At 46.4% G+C, this 25,150-nt stretch overlaps 1 protein-coding gene and 1 long non-coding RNA gene across 6 annotated transcripts in view; one reads left to right on the top strand and one right to left on the bottom strand.

Moving 5' to 3' along the window:
* LOC141100336 (cAMP-dependent protein kinase catalytic subunit alpha) overlaps window positions 1–24,163 on the bottom strand; it is a 44,228-nt gene extending 20,065 nt beyond the window's left edge. The window contains exons 1-2 of one of the 5 annotated variants that reach the window (XM_073588742.1): window positions 24,012–24,163; window positions 16,983–17,090 (exon numbers count right to left, since the gene is read on the bottom strand). In XM_073588742.1, coding sequence (XP_073444843.1) covers window positions 16,983–17,028 — 46 coding nt within the window. In that variant the 5' untranslated portion in view covers window positions 17,029–17,090; window positions 24,012–24,163. Of the gene's footprint in view, window positions 1–693; window positions 1,091–12,667; window positions 12,786–16,982; window positions 17,091–23,865 lie in introns of those variants that run through there. The other 4 variants (XM_073588743.1, XM_073588741.1, XM_073588740.1 and 1 more) reach the window with 4 other exon arrangements.
* LOC141100337 (uncharacterized) lies at window positions 1,350–4,392 on the top strand. Its single transcript, XR_012234676.1, has 2 exons — window positions 1,350–2,758; window positions 4,136–4,392. It is a non-coding gene; the product is annotated as an uncharacterized lncRNA (long non-coding RNA).
* Window positions 24,164–25,150: the final 987 nt, after the last annotated feature.

Raw genomic sequence — 25,150 nt, 5'->3', positions numbered from 1 at the left:
CTGACCCACCCCTACAGGCTATAGCCGCACCTGGTGGCGGCACAGACAAACCGGTTAAGGCAGCTGTGCCCGTCCAGGGTCACGTTGTGCAGGGTTTTTACTAGGTAAAGTAAAAGGCATTGACTATATCCAATGTGCAGCACTCTGTCCTGACTACACAGTGTGACATTGAGACATTGGTCACACATTGATAAAAACCCCAGTGGAACAATACAGGAAGCTGCAATGAAAGATTAAGCTACAGAGCATCGCAAAGAAAGCGTGTGACAACAGATTGCAGAGCATTGCACAAGCGGAAAGTTATTTTAACCAAACATTTAAGAGGGCGAGATAACAGCGGCATGCAGAGCATTGCGTACAGTAGCTGCAGGCATGCTAGGACAATATAGGGCGGCTGTGCAAAAAGTACAGCAGAGCATTGTATGATACCAGCGTACACCAAGCACTCCGCAGACTGTCAGAAGTGATTAAAACAATGTCATACTGCTAACATGGTCTCAAGCAGAACATTATAACCTTCCTGAAAGCGCGGAGCACTCCGGACAGAGCGTTGCACAATTTCAAACAATTTTATCTCGCAGAACATTGTGCCGTTGCCTTGCGGCATTTATGCAAATAACTCCAAAAGCCAAAAAAAGTGCACTGCGCAGTTGATCATGACTCCCTACCCCGCAGAGCATCGCGCACACTCACTCTCCCGATCCCAGCTCAGTACGTTGCTAGGCAGGCAGGGCGGCTGAGGACTGCTGGGGGGCGCAGGTTCCCTCCCCGGAGCTGGACTGCGGGGTCCACGGCTGAAGACCCGTGAAGCAAAGCTCTCCAACTTCTGCAGAGCCGACATCCTGGGACCACAACTCAAGTATGGACTAGTACAGGTGCCCTGACATTCAGGCGAGAGGGAGGAAAGGTAGACTGAGGGAACAGACAGGTTCTGAAGCAAAGTGTTAGTGGTAGAGAAAGGCGACGTGTGAGGAAATAAGGCGCTGGAGAAGGATGGCAGACAGTAAGGTGGCTCTATGGTGGGCACGCATGGTGGAAAGCAGCAAAGCAGGCAAAAAGACCAAGCTGAAGAAGAGAAGACCGCAAGTAACACAGAACATGTGAAGAATTAGGGAGAGGTAGGAAGGGAGTGCACATCAATGAAGAAGCTGCAGGGCAAAGAGTGATGTAGAAGGAACACACTAAGCATGCGAGACAGGAGGAGGCAAGACAGGACATGGAGAGACAGAGGCACCACCGCTGAGAGAGAGCCACCAGACTGCCAAGCACCAAACCCAGAGTGCTTGCCCTCTTATCAGCCAGCTGCAGGTCTCTCTTGTTGACAGGGGGTGGAGGGGCAGTCTTGATAAAAAACAAAAGGGGAGGAGAGTGGGCAGAGGAGAGAGACCTGGAGCAGGGAGAGGAGGGAGAGACAACTTCAAGGAGCAACGTGGTGAATGAACACAAGGAAGGTGAGAGGCTGAGGCCTGGACAGAGATGTGGAGGTTGTAGAGGTCAAAGATGAAGGGGGGAGACAAACAATGCAAATGCAAGGCAGGGATGGTCGTAATAAAGTGCAGAAGGACAACAGATTGGATAAAACAAGGAGATACAGGCATGAAGGTGAGGCAGCCCAGGCAGGGTGCAAGGGGAGGAGAGGCAGACGTGCAATATGACAGCATGAGGCAGAGCAAGAGGGCTAAGGTTGACCACATCGGGTATAAGGGGGTTAGACGGACCAAATGTGACATGATAGGGTGAAGCAGGGCAGGAGTGCTGAGGTGGACAATGCTGGTATGACCAGGTGAGGTGGACCACACGGTATATGAAAGTGTGAGGCCAAGCAAGAGGGCTGAGGTGAACAATGCGACATGAGGGGATGAGACGGACCACATAGTTTATGAGGGGGTGAGGCAAGGAAGGAAGGCTCAGGTGGACCACACAAGGTAGGAGGGAAAAGAGGCGGACCACGTGTTCCATGAGAGGGTGAAGCAGAGCATGAAAGCTGAGGTGGATCACTCACAGCATGAGACTGGCATGGACCACATTTGCAGAAAGAGGAGACCTTTCCACAAAATGCAGTGTAATATCTAGCAGGGGGAAAAAATAGTGCGATTAACTACAAAATGACAGCGACGACCCCAGTTCCTTGCCTTAGACAAGGGGGTCTAAAATAACATGGATATGCAGCCAAATCTGTCACATGCACACAAAGGGATGGGGGGGTCTCATTAAGTATAGTTCAATCCAATGAAGCCAGACATGTGTATATGGGGGGGGGGATGTAACAATAGAAAGACCACCAGCGCATGAATAGAAGAAATGTAGGAGCAAAGTGGAGAAAACTAGATGGCACCATGAATAAAGTAAAGCAGTAGTCAACCTGTGACTCACCAGCTATTGGGAAACTACTACCCCCAGCATGCCCTAACAAAATGCTCGTAGCTTTACAACAGCTGGAGAGTTACAGGTTGGAGATTGCAGACAAGGCTAATAAGACAGGCACGCAATTCAGTGACGGAGGGAGGAATCGGGAAAGCAAGTGCTCTTGAGCGGAGTATCTGGACTGAACAGGGTACGCCAGCTGTCTTCCTGCCAGGTGTCTGCTTTCTTATCTCCCTGCACTGCCTGGTACTACACACATGCATGTGAAGACCTTGATGTATCCACCTCATACCTACAAGGAGGGCGGGGGTATCGTATGCCCCTACGCTACAGTATCTTGGGTGTCAGGATGACCATCACTTGAGGTGAAGGCTCAGATTCTGCCATACAGAAGGTAAGTGGCATCTTACAATTTGGGAAAAATCCACATTTGCCCCTTTTCAGCTTAGATTACCGTATGTGATGGCGACAAGAGAGGGGGTCAAACGTTAAGACCCCTCTGACGACCTCGTCACGGTCACAACAGTCTGGTTTTTGCACCAAGCCTTAATCCTTTAATGACCCAGACATTTTTCGTCTTTTTGCGCTTTCGTTTTTTTTCCTTTACTTCTTCCAAGAACTATAACTTTTTTTTTTTTTTTACACTTTGATCTAGACTTATTTTTTCACGAGATGCGTTCTAGTTTTCAATGACACCATTCAAGTTACCATATAATGCACTAGAAAGTAAGAAGGAATAGTGAAAAATAATGCAATTCTGCCATAGTTTCTCAAGTTTTGTTTTTATGCATTGGATGGTAAAAAGGACCAAGTAACTTGAGTCTTCAGGACAGAACGAAGACGCCAATGTGAAAAATTTTTTGCCCTATATCTAGAACTTTTATTTTTCCATCAGTAAAGCTGTGGCAGAACTTGATTTTTGCGAGGTGCGCCGACTCACTCCCCCCATTACCATTTTCAGAAATATACACCAATTTTATCTTGTTACATTTTTTTGGTGAGACGCAAGGCAACTGAGAAACATGGATTTGACTTTTACGGACGTAGCGATGCCAGATACGTCTATTATTTATACGCCTTGCGCCAAGATGCCGTGTGTGGAGGGGGCTAAAAGGAGCCAAGTTCTGGCCACACCCATTAACCATTCAGACGCCGTTGTCAATAGCTGAGAGCAGCATTTAAAGGACGTTACAGCTCATACGTGTGCACTCTGTGGCACGTGCATGTGACAACCGCTGGACGCTTTTGGGTTACTACGACAGCTGGGGACCTGCTAAAAAAAAACCAAAAAAAAAAAAAAACTATATTTTGGTACTGCTTTGAAGTTCTGACATAAGCTGAGCTTCAAAGTAGACTGTGATTACACTATATTCTGCAATAATATGATTTTACAGTATAAAGTTATACGCGATCGGACCGTTGTAGGTTAGCGTCAATTAAGGTGAAAAAAATGTTTATTTTTTTACAGCTTTCTATATAATATACTCACACACAGTAATGTGATTCATATTACATATATTCATTGTTTGCATGCATCTTAGTGCTTACAGTGTGTGCTGCTGTATGCTTTAGTTAGAATATGTATTTTAATATTATACTGTTAAAATAAAAAAAAAAAAAAAGAAAACATCTGGCATTGCCGCGTCTAGAAATGTCAGATTTATCAAAATATAAGAATATTTAACCTGATTGAAAAAAAAAAAAAAAAAAAATCATAATTCCAGTATTGCAGTTTTTTAGTCAATTCACCCCCTCATCTTATTACACCTAGGCCTGTGAAGATGACAAGGGGGGAATCATCTACATCCAGAAGGAAGAAGGGTCATTCACAGAAGCAGATTCTTTACTGTAAGAGCAACAAGACTATAGATTCTTTACAGTAAGAGCAGTGAGACTATGGGAATCTCTGCCACATTATGTTGTAATGGTTGATTCACTACAAAAGGATAAGAAGGGCCTGGATGACTTTCTTGATAGATCTAATATTAATGGGCACTAGATTCTATTAAAGGACGTTGATCCAGGGAACTAGTCTGATTGCCATGTGTGGAGTGGGAAGAATTTTTTTTTCCTAATATGGGGCAATTAGCATCTGCCTTTGCATCAACTTGTTAGGTTGTAGATTGAACTCAATAGATGTCTGTATTTTTCCAACCTTAAAACTAGGATTATATGTTCAGCTATTCCGTCCTGGTGCCCGATGCAGCTCCCAATCCAGTTTTCCAGCTTTAGACATTTGCATTAAGGCCATTTTACTACTAATCCATTACTTTGCTTCTGGAGTATATAAGGCAAACAGCAAGCCAAGAGGAAATGCAAGCAAACTGGGTGACAAAACTCTAACTCCATTATAGATGTTGCCCTTGGTTGTATTAGCACCCGGAACCCCAGCGCGCCAATGCCTCAGGGCACTATTTAGCTTCTAGTAAACAGACGCATAACGCTGCATGCGTCCCCTATCTTTAGCACTGGGGACGCAGGCCGTGCACAGGTATGCGCTTGGCGGCGCATGCGTCCTTTTGACGCTGCACCGAGCGCACCAAACGCAACAGGTTGCAATTTGGTGCGCTCGGCGCAGCGTCAAAAGGACGCATGCGCCGCCAAGCGCATACCTGCGCACGGCCTGCGTCCCCAGTACTAAAGATAGGGGACGCAGGACGCATGAAGCGTCATGCGTCCGTAGGCGGAGCTACCAGCGGAGGCACGGCAGGGGGAGGGGCTTAGCAGCGGCCGTAAACGCTAATGTGAAACTAGCCTAAGACAGGCGTCATAGACTCATCGCCTGAGTGACAAGGTGCTGGAAAGTAGCAGCTCACAAAGGCCATTGTAGGACCATTTGGGAGCAGAAAGTGGTGAGATGTTCCAGCCAACCACAACCATGTGTACCTGCTGGTCCACTGATCAGCGGTGAGGGCACATCCATACGTGTGGGGTGTAAGGTCATCAGTAACAGCAGCAATTTTACAAATGTCACCCACATTTTGTGGAATTTTTCTACATGGAAATTGACCTACTGACTGTCACATTGGCTTTAAACATAGAAAAATGAAATCCACTGCTAAGTCTCGATATGTGAGGGATCCATTTTGGTCAATGTGCCAGATTTTGCAATCTCGGTCTCATCCATATTTCCTGTATGAAAAAAAACACAAGTAAAGCTTCTCCCATTCAGTAGATCAGTTTAGCGGGACTCTGGTCCATCATTCAGGTCAGCGTCCCCAGAGCGGCATTTCATTTGTCTAGGATGGCTAGTCAAAAGTCACGGCATAGGCGCCAGAAGGTAAGATGCGTGGGCCTCTAGTCTACGTGCCGGATTTCACCAACCACGCCGCGGGACTGGAGTCTTGCAAACTGATCCGCTCATCACTACGACTCGGTAAAAACCGGACGGGACCCTGATGACAGATTATATCCACCTTGGTAATGAGCCTAAGAGCTTGTTAGCAGAGTTTGCCTAGGGAGCTCACAGAGTATCGCGGATGCTCACGTCCACGCGGCCGCATGTTTTATGCCTGTTAAACAAGCACAAAACATGTGGGGACTTGAACATGTCACTCGAGCACCCGCGATACTTGCGCTCATTATTAATTCATGTGTTATTTTTATTTTCAAGGACCATTCATTTGGCAATATGGGATGAGGGGGACAGAAACTATGTCTCTATAGCTACTTTCTTGCCCATCAAATGGTATACAGACATAATATAAGTTCAGGGCATGCAAGCTATGGCAGGAGTAATGCATCCTAGGAAACTAGTGAAATGAATTTCTAGCACCTATGGTGCTGGCAGAATGCTGATTAAAAAGAACCGCCCACTCAAAAGAACTGTGGATGTCAAGTTATAGAGCATGATTGCTAGGGCAGTTTCTAGACAGATGTGTGCACCAAGAGCAGGTTTAACTACTTGTGGGGGATGCGAGCTCTTCTACTTTGTCTTTCTGAAAGAACAGGAACGCTCTAAAGTCTTCGGTTAAATAGAGGAGACTGCATATGTAGCAATTGTGTGACTTTCCCCCACAAAATGCAGAATACTCCGGGTATTGTGCATACTGAGGCAAATTCCTATACGCTTCTACTACATGAAAAAGGATGCACACAAAAAAAAAAAAAGCTATACAGGTACAGAAAAAAAAAGACTGCATCAGAAACGTAGAAAAATGCTTAAAATTCATGTTGTCATTTATGGACGCAACCATCATCAATAAAAGTCCAGATGAGAGTGGTGGTTCATTCATTGTGCACAGCTGTAATTGGCTTTCTACTGCCACCTACAGGAGGGGCAAACTTTTTGTTTCGGCCCCATCTCGCACTCCCAGGAAGCGGAGATATAGGGTACGGTCTGATCCTGCAGCGAGAATACTGTGGGAAACTGCAGTAATTCAGGGAAATGAGTCAATCACAGCTGTGTGAAATGGGGAAGTCGAAGATAAAATGCCTCTGTCGTATAGGAGGGTCTCACGGGCCTTTCATCCAGAATCCCAGAGTAACCAGTAACCAATGGGCACCTTCTACTTTTCTAGACTGAGTAGTAATAGACTTGGCCCGCAGCGCCACCTAGTGGTACTGCCACCGATGGAAATTTCCAACTCACCTAGTTAGCTGCAGACTGTCATCAGGGGATGCATGATTTATGGTCAGCGTGAACTGAAGTCACCACGCCCAGGAGCGGCGAGGACAGGCGCTGTGTACACACAAACAGCCGGGTGCCTTCCTCTATTCCAGGGCTTTATATCACTCCTAGTCTCATCCAGCTCACACCCTCCAGGTTACAACATCCCCCCTCTGCCACCCTCGCCAGGGATCACCGCAGTGCATGCCCTCTTCACCTGGCAATTCATGGGCAAATGGGGTTAACCAGTCATTTAAGTTTATAGGGGTTCTCCACTGCTAAATCTTAGGTGGGGGCTACACCTGTCGCATGGCCAAAGCTACATCGTACCACAATGCAGGTCTATGGGGGTCGCATTGCCACCCACAGAGGACTGTGACAAGCAAGTCCAAGAGTCCGGCCATGTCTGATTTGCTCGTTGCAGTCCCCTATTCCAACCCCATTCACTTGTACTGCGCTGCAACGTAGCAGCAAAACCTAGCAAACTGGGCTTAAAGCCAAAACTGCCCCGTAGCCACAGAACCACGTGCAGAAGACTGGAATTGTGATAGCGCCCCACTTGTGGATTCTTATTTCACCCCTGTAGTGGTATTACTAATGTCTGCTCACTGCCCCTAGTCATATACATACCGGCTGCAGTCTTCTGCTGCTCCCGATAATGCCGACGTGGTCCTGTTCAGCAAGTTTTGACCTTCCAGAGTATGCTGGGTGAGACTGGGGGGTCACTTCTCAATGTTAGTCCAAAAGAGGCTCTCAGACTTGCATTGAGAGGTTGTGACCTTTACTTCTGGTCAATAAGGACACAAGATGGCGGTGCAGGAACAACAGAAGACGGCGGATGGTACGTATAATACTAGGGCCAGGGGACTTACATTACTGAGATCTATCTGGTTGGAAAATATAGGAAAAAAAAAAAAAAAAAACTCTGCAGTGGTGCTTGAAACTTTAGATTCCTCAAGGTACGCCCATTTTACTCTGATGACAGATTTACACCCCCTTGTTCTTCTCTTAATCAGCTTCATCAGGTCGTCACCTGGAATGACTTCAAAAAGTCTTGAAGGAAAGGTGCTGAGTAGAGATGAGCGAATATCGTCAGCTTCCTCCTTATTCGGCAAGCTATAGCGCTTACGGAAGAAGCTGCATTGGGAACCCGGATACCTGGAGCGCTCCCGATGATCAGCTGTACGGAAGCGCAGCTGCATGTGTCGCGGCTGTGTGACAGTCACAACTAACAGGCTCTCCGGGATAAGAATGGGACCCTGCATACCCGGAGCGGGATGGGGTCTATCATACCAGGATAAGAATGGGACCATGAATACCAGGACCGGGATGGCGTCAATCAAACCAGGGATAGGGATGAGGCCATGCATACTTAGACGAGATGGGGGGCCCTGCATACCAGTATAGGGATGAGGGGGTCTATTCCTACCAGGCTAGGGATGACGGAGCCATGCATACCAGCGTAGGGATGATGGGTCATGTGTATCAGGATGGGGATGAGGGCACCATATTTACCAGGATAGAAGATATTAAGTACAGAAATGACCACATTTTTTGCTTCAGTTTGTTTTCCTAATTTCCACCTCTAAAATCTAGATGCGTCTTATGGTCCTGTATGTCTTATAGTCGGAAAAATACGGTAATTTTTACATAGTTAAACTGAACTAACTAAAACTATGTTCCAGGCTGCAACATTCCTTTCTTCATTTCCAGACCCCCCTTCACATGCACTTTTCAGTCTGATTCAAGTTTCCGATTCTTCATTCGTGGGAATGTCCCTTCCTGCAATAAAGGCTGAATTTGAGATGTCTGTAATAAAAGGTAGCTGCAGTCTTCATTAGCTCTTTATCAGCACAAAATCTATCATGCACTTATTTTATTGCCATGTGCGCTCCTCCTCCTCCCGGAGACAGTAGATACTTTCCCCCCTACTGCAATCTGTACCAACCACTCAAACTTCTGCCTTTTTTCTATACCACTGAGAGACGTGGTAGGAAGAGGCAGAGGAGCAGAGAGAGCTGTGATTATCTGTCTTGCAGGGTAGTTGGCTACATTAAAGTACATACTGACACTCTACAGCAGCAAACCAGAAAAAAAAAATATTGCTTTACAGAAGCCAAAAAAAAAAAAAAAATGTCAGGTGGTGTACAAAAGCAGCAAGCCGATTAGCCCACCACTGAGCCTTCAATTTGGCAACAGGGGGAGCCAATATCCCAGATCTGGTGTTCTCTACATTAATGGAATTATCTGTAAGTAGAATGTGTGGTGAATCCGCTGTCCCCTATATTCCTGGGATTACTGGGAAGTTTACATTCCAGGGAAAATCCTTGACATTCCGCACAACTTCCAGTGGCTGGAGACTCGTACAGCGAATTGCTGCGCCTATCAGCGGGGAGACCTTAACCACTTCACAACCAGGGCGTCGTATGACCAGGACAAACTTCACCATATATATCATGGCCTTGATTCATCAAAGCGATTACAGCAGAACTGTGCCATAATTAAAGATTTGAAAAATTGCAAATTTTTGGGCATAATCTTCACGCAAGATCCAGACCGCTCCAACAAAGTGGGCAGAGCTGGCTGCAACGAGGTGTGGCGACACCCGCTCCACAAACTCGTGACGAGCCTTACGCCACCAATCTTACTCCAGTCTTTCACGAGATCAAAATTTGTAGCCAGGTGCATGAAAACGCAAGCCACCTGTCAGACGCCCCGGAGTCAGGATTAATGAATCAGGAGCCCCCTGACTCTAGTTCACTAAAAAGTGCACCTGTCGCGTCAGATTGTTCTAAAGAATTATCTGTTGCTTGTGACATGAGGAATAACACTAATTCTACCCACTATAAGGTGTGTTTCCTGCATTCCTCCCTCCCTTCACCATCTGCTGGATCTCTGCCAGTTTCCCCTGAGCTCAACTCAACAGAGTGCAGAGACGAACGTCTATGATGTCTTCCATACACTGTACATGGAGCGGGTTAGGATCTCCTCTTCTCTATATCACCAATTCAGAAGCAGCAGCAGAAGGAATGTCATAAAGAGCATTGTAGCTGTGAATCCAGCACAGGTGCGAGATACAAAGCGCAGCAGCACTGTGTGTCTGATGCCATCTTACCCTATGCCCCCCTCCCCATAGACTTCTATGGGGTATATATAACTTTACCTTCGTCTTTAGAGTACGTGCACGAATTTGGTAATTGCATCAAAATTTTCTGCACCAAAAACCAGAGTGCTGGCAGGAGATAAAGCTGCATAAAAACACTCATCCCCACCCCCATGGTTGAAAAACACTACAAAACTGCTGAAACGAACGGCATGCTGCAGAATTGGCAACATTGCTTAGATGGTTCAAGTCCACCAGGAAAACATAAGCTGCGTGTGTATGAGATTTCAGAAAACTCACACTTGTGGGTATAGTAAAGTGCAGCGTCTATTACCCATGAAAAAAAAAAAAAAAAAAAAAATTGCAACGTGTGAACAAGCTCTTAAAGTCTGAACCGTTGGCTCTTAGGGTAGTTTCACATTAGCGTTTACGGCCGCAGCTAAGCCCCGCCTCCGCCGGTAGCTCCGCATACGGGCGCATGACGCTGCATGCCTCCTGCGTCCCCTATCTTTAGAACTGGGGACGCAGGCCGAGTGCAGGTATGCGTTTGGCAGCTCATGCTTCTTTTTGACGCTGCGCCGACCGCACCAAATTGCTACAGGTTGCGTTTGGCGCTGGTCGGCACACCGTCAAAAGGACGCATGCGCCGCCAAACGCATACCTGTGCTCGGCCTGTCCCCCCAGTGCTAAAGATAGGGGACGCAGGACGCATGCAGCGTCATGCGCCTGTAGAGGCGGGGCAGGGCTTATCGGCGGCCGTGCGCAGCCCGACGCTGCGGCCGTAAACGCTAATGTGAAACTACCCTTATGCACATGGCTGCCGCAAATGAGGTGTGCAAGTGTCGTGCCCAGACACACGCACCTCCACTAGTGAAAATGGCAGCCCCCAGTGGAAAACATAAAAGTCAATAAATCAAAAACTATTAAAGTAGTTAATTTTGTATTAAAATAATTGATTGTTTAATCAATAATAAATAAAATTAAAATCACGGCACTTTCCCTTTGAAGTTACATTTACAACCTTAAACAAAAAGGTTTGTAATGCTATAAAAAACACCAAAAGTAGCAATGGTGACGTTACCAATCCCATGCAGTTACTTCCTTGGTCAGCGGCTCTATATATCAATTTACTCGGCTTCCCTTGCTCTATAACATGGGGCTTGCAGATTAGACGGCATGGAGACAGGTTCCTTTAAGAGGGGAGATGACAAGCACAAATACTACCAAACACTGAACATAATTAGGAAAGTTTGGATAAACATGGGTGCTATTACATGTATATATTAAATGGACCAGTGTACAAGAACTACCTGCACCCTAATGTAAGATTACAGAAGATGATTGGAGCAGGTATCCCTCCGCCATTAGAGCACACAGGCCAATCATCCTCCTAACCATGATATACAGTGTGCTTGGGGGGGGGGGGGGGGGGGGGGGGAGTATTTGATACACTTCCAATTTTGCAAGTTTTCACACCTACAAAGAATGGATAGGTCTGTAAGAAGGACATAGGAGAAGGTCATGTGGTCAGATGAGACCAAAATAGAACTTTTTAGTATCAACTCCACTCGCCGTGTTTGGAGGAAGGATGAGTACAACCCCAAGAACACCATCCCAGTCGTGCAGCATGGTGGGGAAGGAAAAAAAAAAAAATCATACTTTGGGGGTGCTTTGCTGCAAAGGGGACATGATGACTGCACGATATTGAAGGGAGGATGGATGAGGGTCATGTATCGCAAGATTTTGCCAACAACCTCCTTCCTTCAGCAAGAGCATTGAAGATGGGTCGTGGCTGGGACTTCCAGGATCACAATGACCCACAACACACAGCCAAACTAACTAAAGAATTACTCCGTAAGAAGCATTTGAAGGTCCTGGAGTGGCCTAGCCAGTCTCCAGAAAATCTTTGGAGGGAGCTTCAACTCAATGTTGCCCAGCGACAGCCCCGAAAACCTGAAAGATCTGGAGAAGATCTGTATGGAGGAGGGGGCCAAAATCCCTGCTGCAGTGTGTGCAAACTTGGTCAAGAACCACAGGAAACGTCTGACCTCTGTAATTGCAAACAAAGGTTTCAGCACCAAATATTAAGTTCTGATTTTCTATTGTATCAAATACTTATTTCATGCAACAAAACACAAATTAATTATGTAAAAATCCTACAATGTGATTTTTTGGATTTTTTTTTTTTTTTTTTTAAGATTCTGTCTCTTACAGATGAAGTGTACCTAAGATAAAAATTAAAGAGCTCTCCATTCTTTGAAGGTGGGAAAACTTGCAAAATTGGCAGTGTATCAAATACTTATTTTCCTCACTGTATAAGAGGTTAAGGGCCAGAAAACACACATCCATTAAATAAAGTGCGACAACCCAGATGTTCTGGGAGACCAAAATGGTGTCAGAAGGAACGTGGATATAGATGTAGACCCCACCCTATGGAGGAACGGCCACCTTAAACTTGTAAATGTCAATTATTTTTCCTAAAAAAGGTAAGTCTGTCTTTGCCTGCTGTGTGCGTGATCCTTCTCCCAGCATGCCTGCACTAGTCATAGAGCTCAGACCTAGACACTGCGCAGCCGCAATCAAGCCAGTACCGTAACGATCAAACTCCACTCGGTCCAGAGCAGGGGTCGGGGGACCGAGCTGTGACGTAGCCAGTTTCCAGCGCCGAAAAATGCCCGTGGTGGAGGATAGCATCGGCGACGGAGCATCCACTGCCAGTGGGTGCAACGCTCTGTAGAGTCCTGGACAGGAGGTGGGAGGAAGAAGAGGGGGCAGGAAGAGACGCAACAGCCCACGTCTGACCCTGTTATAAGGGGATGGGCCAGCTATTTATATCTGCTAAAGGGGATTAACCCGGGATAAAAGCTCATTACAAGCGACCTGCAGCGTGGCGCCATTAACCCATTATTTACACCGGACCTGGCAGTTGTGCCCCGTTGTCCTAAACCTCCATCAGAGCTGTGGACTTTTAACCGATGACATGTAAACCCAGTCTGCCATTCTCACAAGGTTTTAATTACTCTTCTGATGCAACGAGCAGTGACATCGCCATGGACTCCATTGAATCCCCTCATTAATTCTCACACCAATAACCTGCGTCGTCCCCAAATCTCATATAAAAGGACTGTGACTGCAGTCGCGAGGGCAACGTAGGCAACGAGTTCCGAAGGGCTGACAACTAAACTGTACTTGTGCCTCAGCTACAAGGTGCCTGGACCCAGAAGATACCATCCTCCCTATTATTCAGCTTGTACAATACATCAGGGAGGCAACAGTAGAGGTGCAATGGTCTGCAGTAGGGAAGCTTCCGACATGGTACTACCCAATGAATGGCCTGAACAGGAAGAAAAACGGCCTCATTGCAAAGAGCAACCAGAGTAACACTATTTCTTAAAGAGTAATCTAAATTTTAATCTTCTCCTTTTTCCTTCTGGACTAATCTCTGTAGTCAGAGGTAACACTTGTATTCAATGAAGACAGATTTCCCCATTACTTTGATAGATGACAGTTGGCGCTCATAAAGTTCTAAGGAGAAGGAGGAGGAGCTAGATACAGATTCTACAGTAACCTCCCTGAAGTGACAGTTACAGTCGGTGCTCATAAGGTTCTAAGGAGGAGGGGGAGGAGCAAGATACAGATTCTACAGTAACCTCCCTGAAGTGACAGTTACAGTCGGTGCTCATAAGGTTCTAAGGAGGAGGGGGAGGAGCGAGATAGAGATTCTACAGTAACCTCCCTGAAGTGACAGTTACAGTCGGTGCTCATAAGATTCTAAGGAGGAGGGGGAGGAGCGAGATACAGATTCTACAGTAACCTCCCTGAAGTGACAGTTACAGTCGGTGCTCATAAGATTCTAAGGAGGAGGGGGGAGGAGCTAGATACAGATTCTACAGTAACCTCCCTGAAGTGACAGTTACAGTCGGTGCTCATAAGATTCTAAGGAGGAGGGGGGAGGAGCTAGATACAGATTCTACAGTAACCTCCCTGAAGTGACAGTTACAGTCGGTGCTCATAAGATTCTAAGGAGGAGTGGGGAGGAGCTAGATACAGATTCTACTGTAATCTCTCTGAAGTGACAGTTACAGTCGGTGCTCATAAGGTTCTGAGGAGGAGCTAGATACAGATTCTACAGTAACCTCCCTAAAGTGACAGTAACAGTCGGTGCTCATAAGGTTCTGAGGAGGAGCTAGATACAGATTCTACAGTAACCTCCCTGAAGTGTCAGTTACAGTCGGTGCTCATAAGATTCTAAGGAGGGGGGAGGAGCTAGATACAGATTCTACAGTAACCTCCCTGAAGTGACAGTTACAGTCGGTGCTCATAAGATTCTAAGGAGGAGGGTAAGGAGCGAGATACAGATTCTACTGTAACCTCCCTGAAGTGACAGTTACAGTCGGTGCTCATAAGGTTCTAAGGAGGAGGGGGAGGAGCGAGATACAGATTCTACTGTAACCTCCCTGAAGTGACAGTTACAGTAGGTGCTCATAAGGTTCTAAGGAGGAGGAGCGAGATACAGATTCTACTGTAACCTCCCTGAAGTGACAGTTACAGTCGGTGCTCATAAGGTCCTGAGGGGGAGGAGCCAGATACATATTCTACTGTAACCACCCTGAAGTGACAGTTACAGTCGGCGCGCTCATAAGGTTCTAAGGAGGAGGGGGAGGAGCTAGATACAGATTCTACTATAACCTCCCTGAAGTAAGTGACAGTTGGCGCTAGAGACAAATATTCTACTGCAACTTCCCCTGCAGTGATAGCTATAGTGTAAATTGCCCTGGAAACATGTAATCAACTTGGTTTACCATAAGCAATAAACAGTTTAACTTGTCAGACAGTTGATAAATGAGGTCTATGGCACAGCACGGCAAGAGTCGGCAATTGAAACAAAATTAGTGGGGAATGTCCGTTAATAATCATGTCAGAACTAAAGGTAGAAAAAAAATCCAGTGATATGGAAATCCAGTAATCCAGTGTCTGCCAATCACAAACATGCCAGATTAGAGTTTTAATGTATGAGATTAAAGGATGAAGAATGGGCACATATATACATGTAGGCAGAAAGAAAAACTGAATATCCAGCAGAATCATTTAGTTCATATGCAAGTCTTGAATTGTACCAATTAAAGGATCTGAATCCTGATCGACAGTGAATTACCCCAAAAAATTCGGTACCCCAATACACAGTGAGCACCTTGTCTTCTATAGTGAGGTTATAAGATTGCAAGATCTAATGACTCAAAGATCCATATGTGCCGATTGGTTAGTAGGGTCACATGACTGACAACTTTACTAGTTATAGCTCTTCCTTTATTTATACAGTGTGGCCAAAAACAGGCATATACACTATATGGACCAGAGCATTGGGACACCTTGCACATTATAAGCATAGCTTACAGGACGAGACGAGCTCGCAATCTCGGTTATCCCAAAGGCGTTGGATGGGGTTGATGTCCGGTTAGGTTCTTCCTCACCAAACTCCCCCAACCATGTCTGTATGGACCTTGTGCAATGGGAACAGTCATGGTGAAGGTCCTTCACCAAACTGTTCTCACAAAGGTGAAAACTACAATTGTCTTGTGCTTAAGCATTAAGTTTCCCTTCATTGGGATTAAGAGCCAAGGACGACCCCTGAAAATAGCCCCATAGCATATTCATCCTCCAACAAACTGTATAGTTGGCACAATGCAGACAGGCAGGTAACGTTCTCCTGGCGATCGCCAAATCCAGACTTGTCCATCAGAAGCCAGATAGAGAAGCGTGATCCGTCAGTGCACAGAGCATGTTTCCTCCAGAATTCAGTGGTGGCAGCTTTACTCCACTCCATCCGATGCTTGGAACTGTGCTTTGTGATGTAAGGCTGGATGCAGCTGCTCGGCCATGGAAATCCATGAAATGAAGCTCCCGGAGGGGGCATAGTCTTTGTGCTGATGTTAATACCAGAGGAGGTCTGGACTCTGCAGTTATGGAGTCAGCAGAGCATCAGTGACCCCGCTCTGTAATGTTACATGGTCTTCACTTTGTGGCTGAGTCACTGCGGTTCCTTCCACTTCTCAATAATATCACTTACAGGTGATGGAAGAAGAAACGTCATCAACAGATTTCTTCCCCCGGAGGCTCCTAATACAGGACCGGGCTGGTATCAGGGAGACTGGATTTTATACACCGGGGGCGAAGGAGGCGGATGATAAACCTGAATTTAATGATTAATGCGTGTGTCCCAATATTTTGTCCATATAGTGCACTATTATTTTGTGATATGACATCACCTTATGATCGACGAGGATCTGACCTGTGGGACCTTCATCGATCCTAAGAGAAAAGGGGAAGACAAAGCCGGGTCTTGTTTTATTTCTTCCTTGCAAAGCGAAGCTTCTGGCTATGCCATATACAGAGCGATGCAGATAGTATAATCTTATGAATCTTATGATCGATGGTGGTCCCAGAAGTCGGACTCCTACCAGTCAGAAATGGGTAATATCTGTTAGTGCTATGCCTCGAAAGATGGGAATTCCCATTTTGATGTGTAGGTCTATATCAGTGATGCGCTGAAATCCAACCCAGTTTTTCTACTAAGCTACTTGTGTACCAGGAGTGTTCCCAAGAAAGGGTTCTTCAGAGATGTCATCCAAACCCAAAATATGCCCTTCATAAATAAAGCCTATAGAAAGCAGACCCATCCTAGGTGCTGGAGAATATTAATCAATTCTCACATCAATGTAGGGCTTGGGTCTACTGCTGGGTACGAAACAGAGCTCAATCTTTGGTTTCTCCTAAAATACCTTTTACCAACACAACCACACTCAGCACAGTCATAAGGTCTAAATGAAAACACCTACTGCCCCATCTCCACAAAGTGTAGTAGACAGTTATGATAATAGATAACCGGTCTTCCAAGACTATACTCACCACTTTCAATCTCACCACCTTTCTTGGCCGTTGCGGCGTTGCCCATGGTGGGGGGCGGGCAGGACCTCTAGGATCAGGACAGGCGCCCCCCACCTATATTTCTAGGACCTAAAAGGACAAAGCACAAGGTTGTTTAGTCACATCACAAACATTTCCCAAAGTCATCCCAATTACAATATCTGATGGACCAATCACACCAAAAAAGGGTTAGTCCCAACATTAAAAAGTTGTCACTTATCCAAACTAGGAGTTGAGCAAAATGATTTGCAGTTCCCTGATACAGCGGCCTCATACCTGCGAATACCTACGACATCTCTTCTGATTAGTAGGCCCAGCGTGATGTGGTGTGTTTCACACTTCAACGATGATGTTGAACCTGGCCTTCAAATCAGAAGAGGCAGCAGATGAGAACACATGTAGGAGGGGATTCTCGGGTCTCCGGTCCAGGGCCAATGGACTGCTGTAGTTGGTGCTGAAATAAGGATTTGTGATTCTCTTTGCTCATGGATTTGGTGAGGGTCCTATTGCCGGCTCAATTCATTCGATTCAGAGCCACCGATAGGGACCTTCTAAGTCATTTAAAGTCACGAGGTTCCCGCTGCGTTATTACCGCAGCATATACCTCTTCATGGGATCGGCTAGTATAGGGTCGGAGGTGGCATAGCACAGATTCTACATTTGGTGGTCTTTCCTTCCCCACTGACCCTGCACTACACAACACAGACTCAGCTCTGCATGCAGAGTTCCTTTTACTAAATTGACAGAAACGTGAGATCTGAATTATAGTAAACTCAATATGTTATCTAAACAGGACAAAGGTGCACAGTGAGCAGCCGGCCAGTCCACAGCCCAGTGTAACTGCCTCCAAGTGTCAGTCCAAGCCGGGCTGTGGAGTCGGAGCCCATTTTGGTGGAGTCGGAGTCAAGGAAATTGAGGAGTAGGATGTTTGGCTTACCGACTCCACAGCCCTGAGTCCAAGTCCATGTAACCATCACCAGCCAATCCACAATCTGGTGTGAATGCTGGCACAATCATACCTCACAATGAGGGGCGCTGCCACATTAGTTTTAAATTCACTTTCGCAACTTCTACTAAAGTTCTCATGAGACAATAATTTAATCAGGAGTATACACCATGCTGCTGTCTATTTTACTTTCCTAGTAGCCAACAAGAACTTTCATAGTCATGAATAGTATCTTTGCAATCACAGCTCGGTAGCCATGATGTCACTATACAAGGGGATCACCAATAACCCTACTGATGAGCACTAACAAGATCATACAATAATATTGGTCCGATCAAAACCAATATATGCTCATCATTAACCAGACAACCCCGGGAAGGTTGTTTTTATTCTTTTAATGGTCCAGTTAAATTTAAAAAGTTGGCACCACCAGACAAACATCCTGCCCGGCACCGTGACTTATGACACTAGTGTACTCCTGAGTGAGACTCCACTGCTCATCTCCAGCTCAGCTCACACCATACAAATATCCCTGAGAAAGACCTCCATGCAGGTCCAAATGTCAGACCATATTTGTTTGCTTGCCAGATCTTAACTACAGAACTTGGGCAATATTGAAGATTTCTGCGCTGAGGTTTCCAGTTTCTACAATTCGACTACATTCCCTTCCTTGAGTACGTGACTGCTAAGGCAGAGCTGCTGCCTTCATCTCTGACAGGCCTCAAGTAGTCGGCAGGAGGGTTTAGGCAAAAGAAAACCAAAAATAAATGAAAAAATTTACTTTTTCTCCATTAGTGTGCTGGATCAGATTTTTGGTCTGTGTGTTCCAAGGTGGCATCTATTTATCTTATATGCAAAAAAACAAAAACAAAATGCAAAGAGAATTATCAAAGATGAAAGACTAATCAGTTTTAGGTGTGACCAGTAGAGATGGGCGGACACCTGGATGTTCGGGTTCGGCCTAACAATTACAAAAAGCTCGGGTTCAGATACCAGAACAGTACCCGGACCTCATTATCCAGTGTTTGCCATGCGCACAATCGCTTCTGATCGGCGGTAAAATCATTTTCGCTGGTCCAACAGCCGTGGTTACCACGCTGTCAAGTGACAGAGTGAGCCCGCAGCTGTGATCGAAGGTATAAAGTTTACCTCCGGTCACGGGTGTCGGCTGATGGGACTATTGCTCCCATCAGCCAACGCCTACTGCCACTAACAACAGTGAGAGCACGAGCTGATGGGAGTATTCATCGGTCGGCGCCAGCACTCTAAATAACTTCACCGTGTGAGAATTTCACTGTGGTGGATTTAAACTGCGGTGAACTCGCCTCTGCATCGCGAGACTTTTTCTCACGGTGCTAAGGTCACTGCAGTTCTGCCCCGCTGGGAACGCAGCCTCAGTGACTGACATTAACCTCGATGACGTCACTGACGGTCACTGATGCTGCGCTCGCAGCAGCTCATTCACCAGTGGTTCTCAACCTGGAAGGTCACATCTTGGCACCGTCCAGCTTGAAAAATATTAATCCCGAGACTTGGATTATGGCGTGGGACAGAACGACAGACAGGGGAGGGAAATTGTTTTTTATTTTTGTTTTATTACAGGAGACGAAGGATTCAATTCACCAGCCTGAGAATATCAGCCCCCAGCTATCAGCTTTAGCAAGGCTGGTTGTCAAAAATGAAGGGGTGGGGTGATCTCAGTCCGTTTTTTTAAATTATTCAAATAATAAAAAAAAAAAAAATATAAAAAACAAAACAGGGTGGAGACCCCTCTATTCTTGATAACTAGCCTTGCTAACGCTGACAGCTGAGGGTCGCAGCCCCCAGCTGTGAGTTTTGACTGATTGGTTATCAAAAATACAGGGGAACTCATGCCAGGTTTTTAAACTATTTAGAGCGCAAGCGCCGGCAGATTAATCCTCTCATCAGCCGCTCCTGCTCTCACTGTTATTAGCGCAGCAGGCGTTGGCTGATGGGAGCTGTAGTCCCATCAGCTGACACCAGGGTCTGGAGGTAAACTTTATACCTCCAATCACAGCTGAGTGCTCACGCTGTCTTTTGACAGGGTAGGAACCTCGGCTCTCTGACCGGAGATAATGATTTTACCGCCGATCAGAAACAGTGTTTGCAGCGCTGTCATGCACATGACAGCACGACAAACACTCGGTGTTTGGGGCGGCTGAACCCGAACAGTAACACGGACTTCTCGGTGAAGTGTTGTTTGGTGTCCGTGCTCGGACAGTAGGTGTTCAGTACGGACGCCGAACTTCATTGTTTGGGTTCGCCCATCTCTAGTGACCGCCCTTTGCCTTTAAAACAGCATCTAAACATCTTGGGGAACTAACCACAGATCTACTGTGGATGTCATCTGTGTAAATCCTTCTGTCTCTTCAGACAGCCTGTATAATGCTGAGATCGACTCCTTGTTGTTCTTTAGGTCAAGTGGGTAAAAAAAAAAAAAAAAAAAAAAAAAAAATAAATACAGAAATAGTGATGTGTTTCTATTATACTTTTCTTCTGATGTTTCCACTCCTGGTTTTGGCTTACGAATTCTGATGTAAAATACTGACCAAAAGCTGAATGTGTGAACGTGGCCTATCACTGAAGATAGTTGTTAATTGGCTGTATGTTTGGAGTCGTTGCCTTGCTCCAGAATAAATTTGGAGTTAGACGCCTCATGATGGTATTACATGATGATTAAGTTATCTTCATGTATTTCTCAGCATTTCGAACACATAGAAATGGGCAACATTGAAATGCAAAGACACAGTGGTTGGCCAGGGAAACTCAATGCAGCAGAGGACATACACATCATGCTAACTTCTCTTCGAAATTGGAAGATGTCCAGCAGTGCCATCAACTCAAAACCAGCGGCAACCAGTGGGAACCAACTACACCCATCTCCTGTTTTGAGAACTCTAGCCAGAAGTGGCCTTCATGTAAGAATTGCAACCAAAACTCATGCCTCAGACATGGAAACAAGGTCAATTGAATCTACTATGTATGAAAATAAGGGAACTGGGTGTGCTGAAAAATGGCAGCCTTAGCTCTGGACTGATGAGTAAAACTGTGAAATACTTGTCTGTAACAGAAGGCAGTTTGTTCCCTAGAGGGCTGGAGAGCGGAACAGTAATGAGTGTCTGCAGGAACAGAGAAGCATGGTGGAGGGTGTTCCAATTCTGAGAATAGGCAAATGCTTATCCATCATGTTCTTAAGAACAAAGAGTCATGGAAGTGATGATCCGGCCCCCGCAGAGCCCTGATCTCAACATCATCCAGTCTGTCTGGGATCACATGAAGACAGAAGGATTTGCACAAGCGACATCCACAGAAGATCAGTGGTTAGTTCTAGATGTTTGCCACAACCTCCCTGCCGAGTTCCTTCAAAAATTGTGTGCAAGTACAAGTACGTAGTTTATTAAGTACTGAGTTTACTTTGATTTCTCATTCATTCACTTTGCATTTGGCTAACTGATAGCTCATTTTTATTTATTTACACCCCTCTTCATGAGATCATTCTCACTTTGTAGATTTCTTTTTCCACACCTGCCTAAAACTTTTGTACAGCACTAATCTGCCTAAAACTTTTGTACAGCACTAATATACACAAACTCCAGCACTTGGAGGACACGTGATTTTTTTGTTGTTGGTTTTACACAGACCCATTGATTTGAATGAGCAAGTTTGACCAGTGACTTGGAACAAACACGGACTGTTTTTTTTTCACCATCCCTTGGTCGGCCAAAATAAGAAAAAATCTGAGAGGCCCAAGACTTGAGACATTAAGTTGGAAAATGATCATTTTTTTTTTTTTAGAGTCAAACTCAAACTGCCAAAGGCATCAACTGGAAGGTGGTATATAGAGGCCAGCAGCCTTTAGAAAACAAAGAAAAAAAATAAAAAACAAAGTGGGCTCCTACTGCCTCAATGACCCCTGAAGATGACCTTTGACCATCTTTTGCTGTATGGATCACATAGTCCACGGTCACATCTCTATCAGTCTCAGCCATATCGGAGACGGCCACATTCTGAATAAAGATGGGTCCAGTAATCAGATGATTGCAATTAAACTGGTTTCAAAATCATTAGCAGCTATCACAAGAAGCCACGATCGCCTAAGGTCAGGTATCTCCACATCTGAAGCTCTGGTTATGGTTCCTATAGTGGTAGGGCAATATCCTAAGAGGACTGACGCAATGTATTAAGCAGAGTTCAGAACAGAATGGGCTGGTTTTAAAAAGGACGTGGAAAAACTGAAGCAAGTTCAGAGAAGAGCTACCAGGATGGTGAGCGGACTGAAAAGTATGTCCTACGAGGAACGGATAAAGGATCTGGGAATGTTTGGCTTGCAAAAAAGACTGAGAGGAGACTTAATAGCTGTCTACAAATATCTGAAGGGCTGTCACATTGTAGAAGGATCATCTTTATTGTCATTGGCACAGGGAAAGACTAGAAGCAATGGGATGAAACTGAATGGGAGGAGACACAGATTAGATATTAGAAAAAACTTTTTGACAGAGTGATCAATGAGTGGAACAGGCTGCCACGAGAAGTGGTGAGTTCTCCTTCCATGGAAGTCTTCAAACATCTGTCTGAGATGGTAGTGAGTCCTCTGCATTGAGAAGGGGGTTGGACATGATGACCCTGGAGGTCGCTTCCAACTGTAACATTCTAGGATTTTGTGACACAGATCTTGGGTCACGCTCCACCCCATTAGGCCATATAGTACCAATCGGCTTTATGTCAGTGGCTTAAAAGTCTCCCCAGACCATTATCAGGTTATGAGAACAAAGCGCTGGCAGATGAGCAGCACCGGTCCAGGGTGGAGCCTGTCATGTGCACACCCTGCACCGGTCCATGCTGGAGGTAATCAGGAGCTGCCCCTGTACCGGGCCCCCGAGATCTACAAGTGTGAGCAGATACAGGAAAGGATTTCAAGTAACTTTATTTATAGCATACATGTGAGAATTAACACTGCAATGAGGGTCTGCTGTGATTCGGCTGCTCGGGAACATTCTGGGAATTGGACTCCAGGATTATCGGTGTTTGCAAAACAGTAAAACAACAAACAATCCGAACACTCATCTTCTACACGGCGTTCCCTTCCGCCGCCGTTGTCAGGCGCCACGCCCGCCTTTCCTTCTTTTTAACCTTGTCGACATGCCGTTGTGTTGTCCATAGGGATGAGACATCATAAAACACAGTGACTAGGCCATGGGTGGCGCGTGACAGCGCGGTCTCATCCCTGGTATCAGGTCTAGGGAGGACACATTGTTAAGACCTAGACTTATAGGGGCAGGTCAATAATCAATCAATAAGCAATAATAATTGATATCAATGACCTGTCCTTATGATAGGACATTAACATCAGAACGGTGGTGGTCAAATATTTGGAAAGAGTGCGGGGCGAGCGGGGCAAACGCTGGAGGGGCGCGGGGCAAACGCTGGAGGGGCGCGGGGCAAACGCTGGAGGGGCGCGGGGCAAACGCTGGAGGGGCGCGGGGCAAACGCTGGAGGGGCGCGGGACAAGCCACAGGGAGTGGTGGAGACGTGCAGGCCTGGCACTACCTGCAGGGGGCGCTCAGCAGTTACCGGGGCGCTGGGGCCGGTGCTCTCCCGCCATCACACAGCAGGGCTAGGAATCCTCGGTCACGGCCATGACACGGACACTGCCCCGTCAGTGCGGAGCGGCCACGGACGCCCCATCGTGTGTTCTCCCTGCGGACGGGACAGGCCGGATGATCCCGCGATCCCCTCCCGTCCGGAGCTGAGGCCTGTGCCAAGCCCGCAGTCCCCCAGGCCTCCCCCGGTGACAGGCCGCCCGCAGTCCATCGTCCTCAGGCCCCGTTACAGCCGATCCCCCTCCCGCCTGTCTCCCCGCCAGGACGCAGCAGCAGGCCCTTCCTCGCCCATCTTTACCGTATATAACCGTCCGCACCTCGGGGCCGCCTCCTCGGGTGCTGGCACGTCCGGAGCCCGCACACAGACTCCCCGTCACCTCTAGGACCCGCAGGCCGCGGAGCCTCTTTCCTCCTCCTATGCGATACCTCTAGGACCCCGCTCACCTGCTGGCCACGCCTACAATTGGCGTCATTCAACATACGTCAGCCAATAGTCGCCGGAGTCCCGCCTAGGTGTCAGAGGAAGCAGCCAATCCGCGAACATTTCTTTCCCTTCACCGTAGACACCTCTTTCCGGCCGACTGTCCCGCCTCCTCCTCCTTTGTCACCCAGGAGACGGTGATCCTGACGTCACGCCGCGTAGAAACCAATGAGAGGGCGTGGGAATCAGAAGGCTCGGCCTCCGTCAAATCGTCATTGGCTGAGTCCAACACTGAGTGACAGCGCGGGGGAAGGCGTGGCCTCGGGATGTGTCATTGATCGGGCTGAGCTCTGCGGTTGGACGTCAGCGGCTCTATTTATAGCTGCGGCGCTCTCTCCCCGCCTTTTAAAGGCGTCGTTCTGTTTAACCCTGTCACTACCGTACTGGCGATGAGAAGTGCTGCCTGCTGAGCAGTGTGACCTGGAATGGCAGGAGTTAAAAGAACGTTCTAACGAAGGTTCCAACAGGAGTACGCGAGCGGTTTAACCCTTGTGCTTCCATAGTGATTGGTTTGTGCCTGTAGCTGCATTCTAGGCCAGGGCTCTACAGTATAGGTGACTGTCAAAATCAACCGAACGAAGGGCAATAGCGTGTCATCCTATACAATAGTTTGGACCTACTCCTAAACAACTATTATCCTACGAGAGACATGGAGTACAGAATCCAAAATGTAGAAAAAGGAATAACAATTTTATTACAACAATACATGAGTAGTAACAAGAAATCACATAATAAAAGAAAAGGATAAGAGGAAATGGCGCACGGTGTCACGGAAACATTTCACAATTCCACAAAACGCTAAAATGCCAGGTACGGGCTACAAGACGAGGCACAAATAGCCATGAGTCCTAATAGCTATACGGTATGCAGTGACAAGTGGACTCAAGACAACTGATAACTGCCATCCGGTCAGAAAGTGCAGCAATAAGGTGCCCGCTAATCAGAATAACAATCCATGATCAATGAGGTAAAGAATCATACAGCAAGGCACAGCCTACATAAATGCAAATTAGACCTGGGCAGCAGGGTGGATAAAAAATCTTGATTTTTTTAAAAAAATCAAAAAAATCAGATTTTTTTGATTTAAATCATTTTTCTTTTC

This window comes from Dendrobates tinctorius, unplaced genomic scaffold (assembly GCF_039654945.1).
Source record: "Dendrobates tinctorius isolate UK_male_01 unplaced genomic scaffold, ASM3965494v1 ptg000104l, whole genome shotgun sequence".
NCBI lineage: Eukaryota > Metazoa > Chordata > Amphibia > Anura > Dendrobatidae > Dendrobates > Dendrobates tinctorius.
The sequence above is the reverse complement of the archived record's forward strand: the minus strand, read 5'-3'. Positions and strand labels throughout refer to the sequence as shown.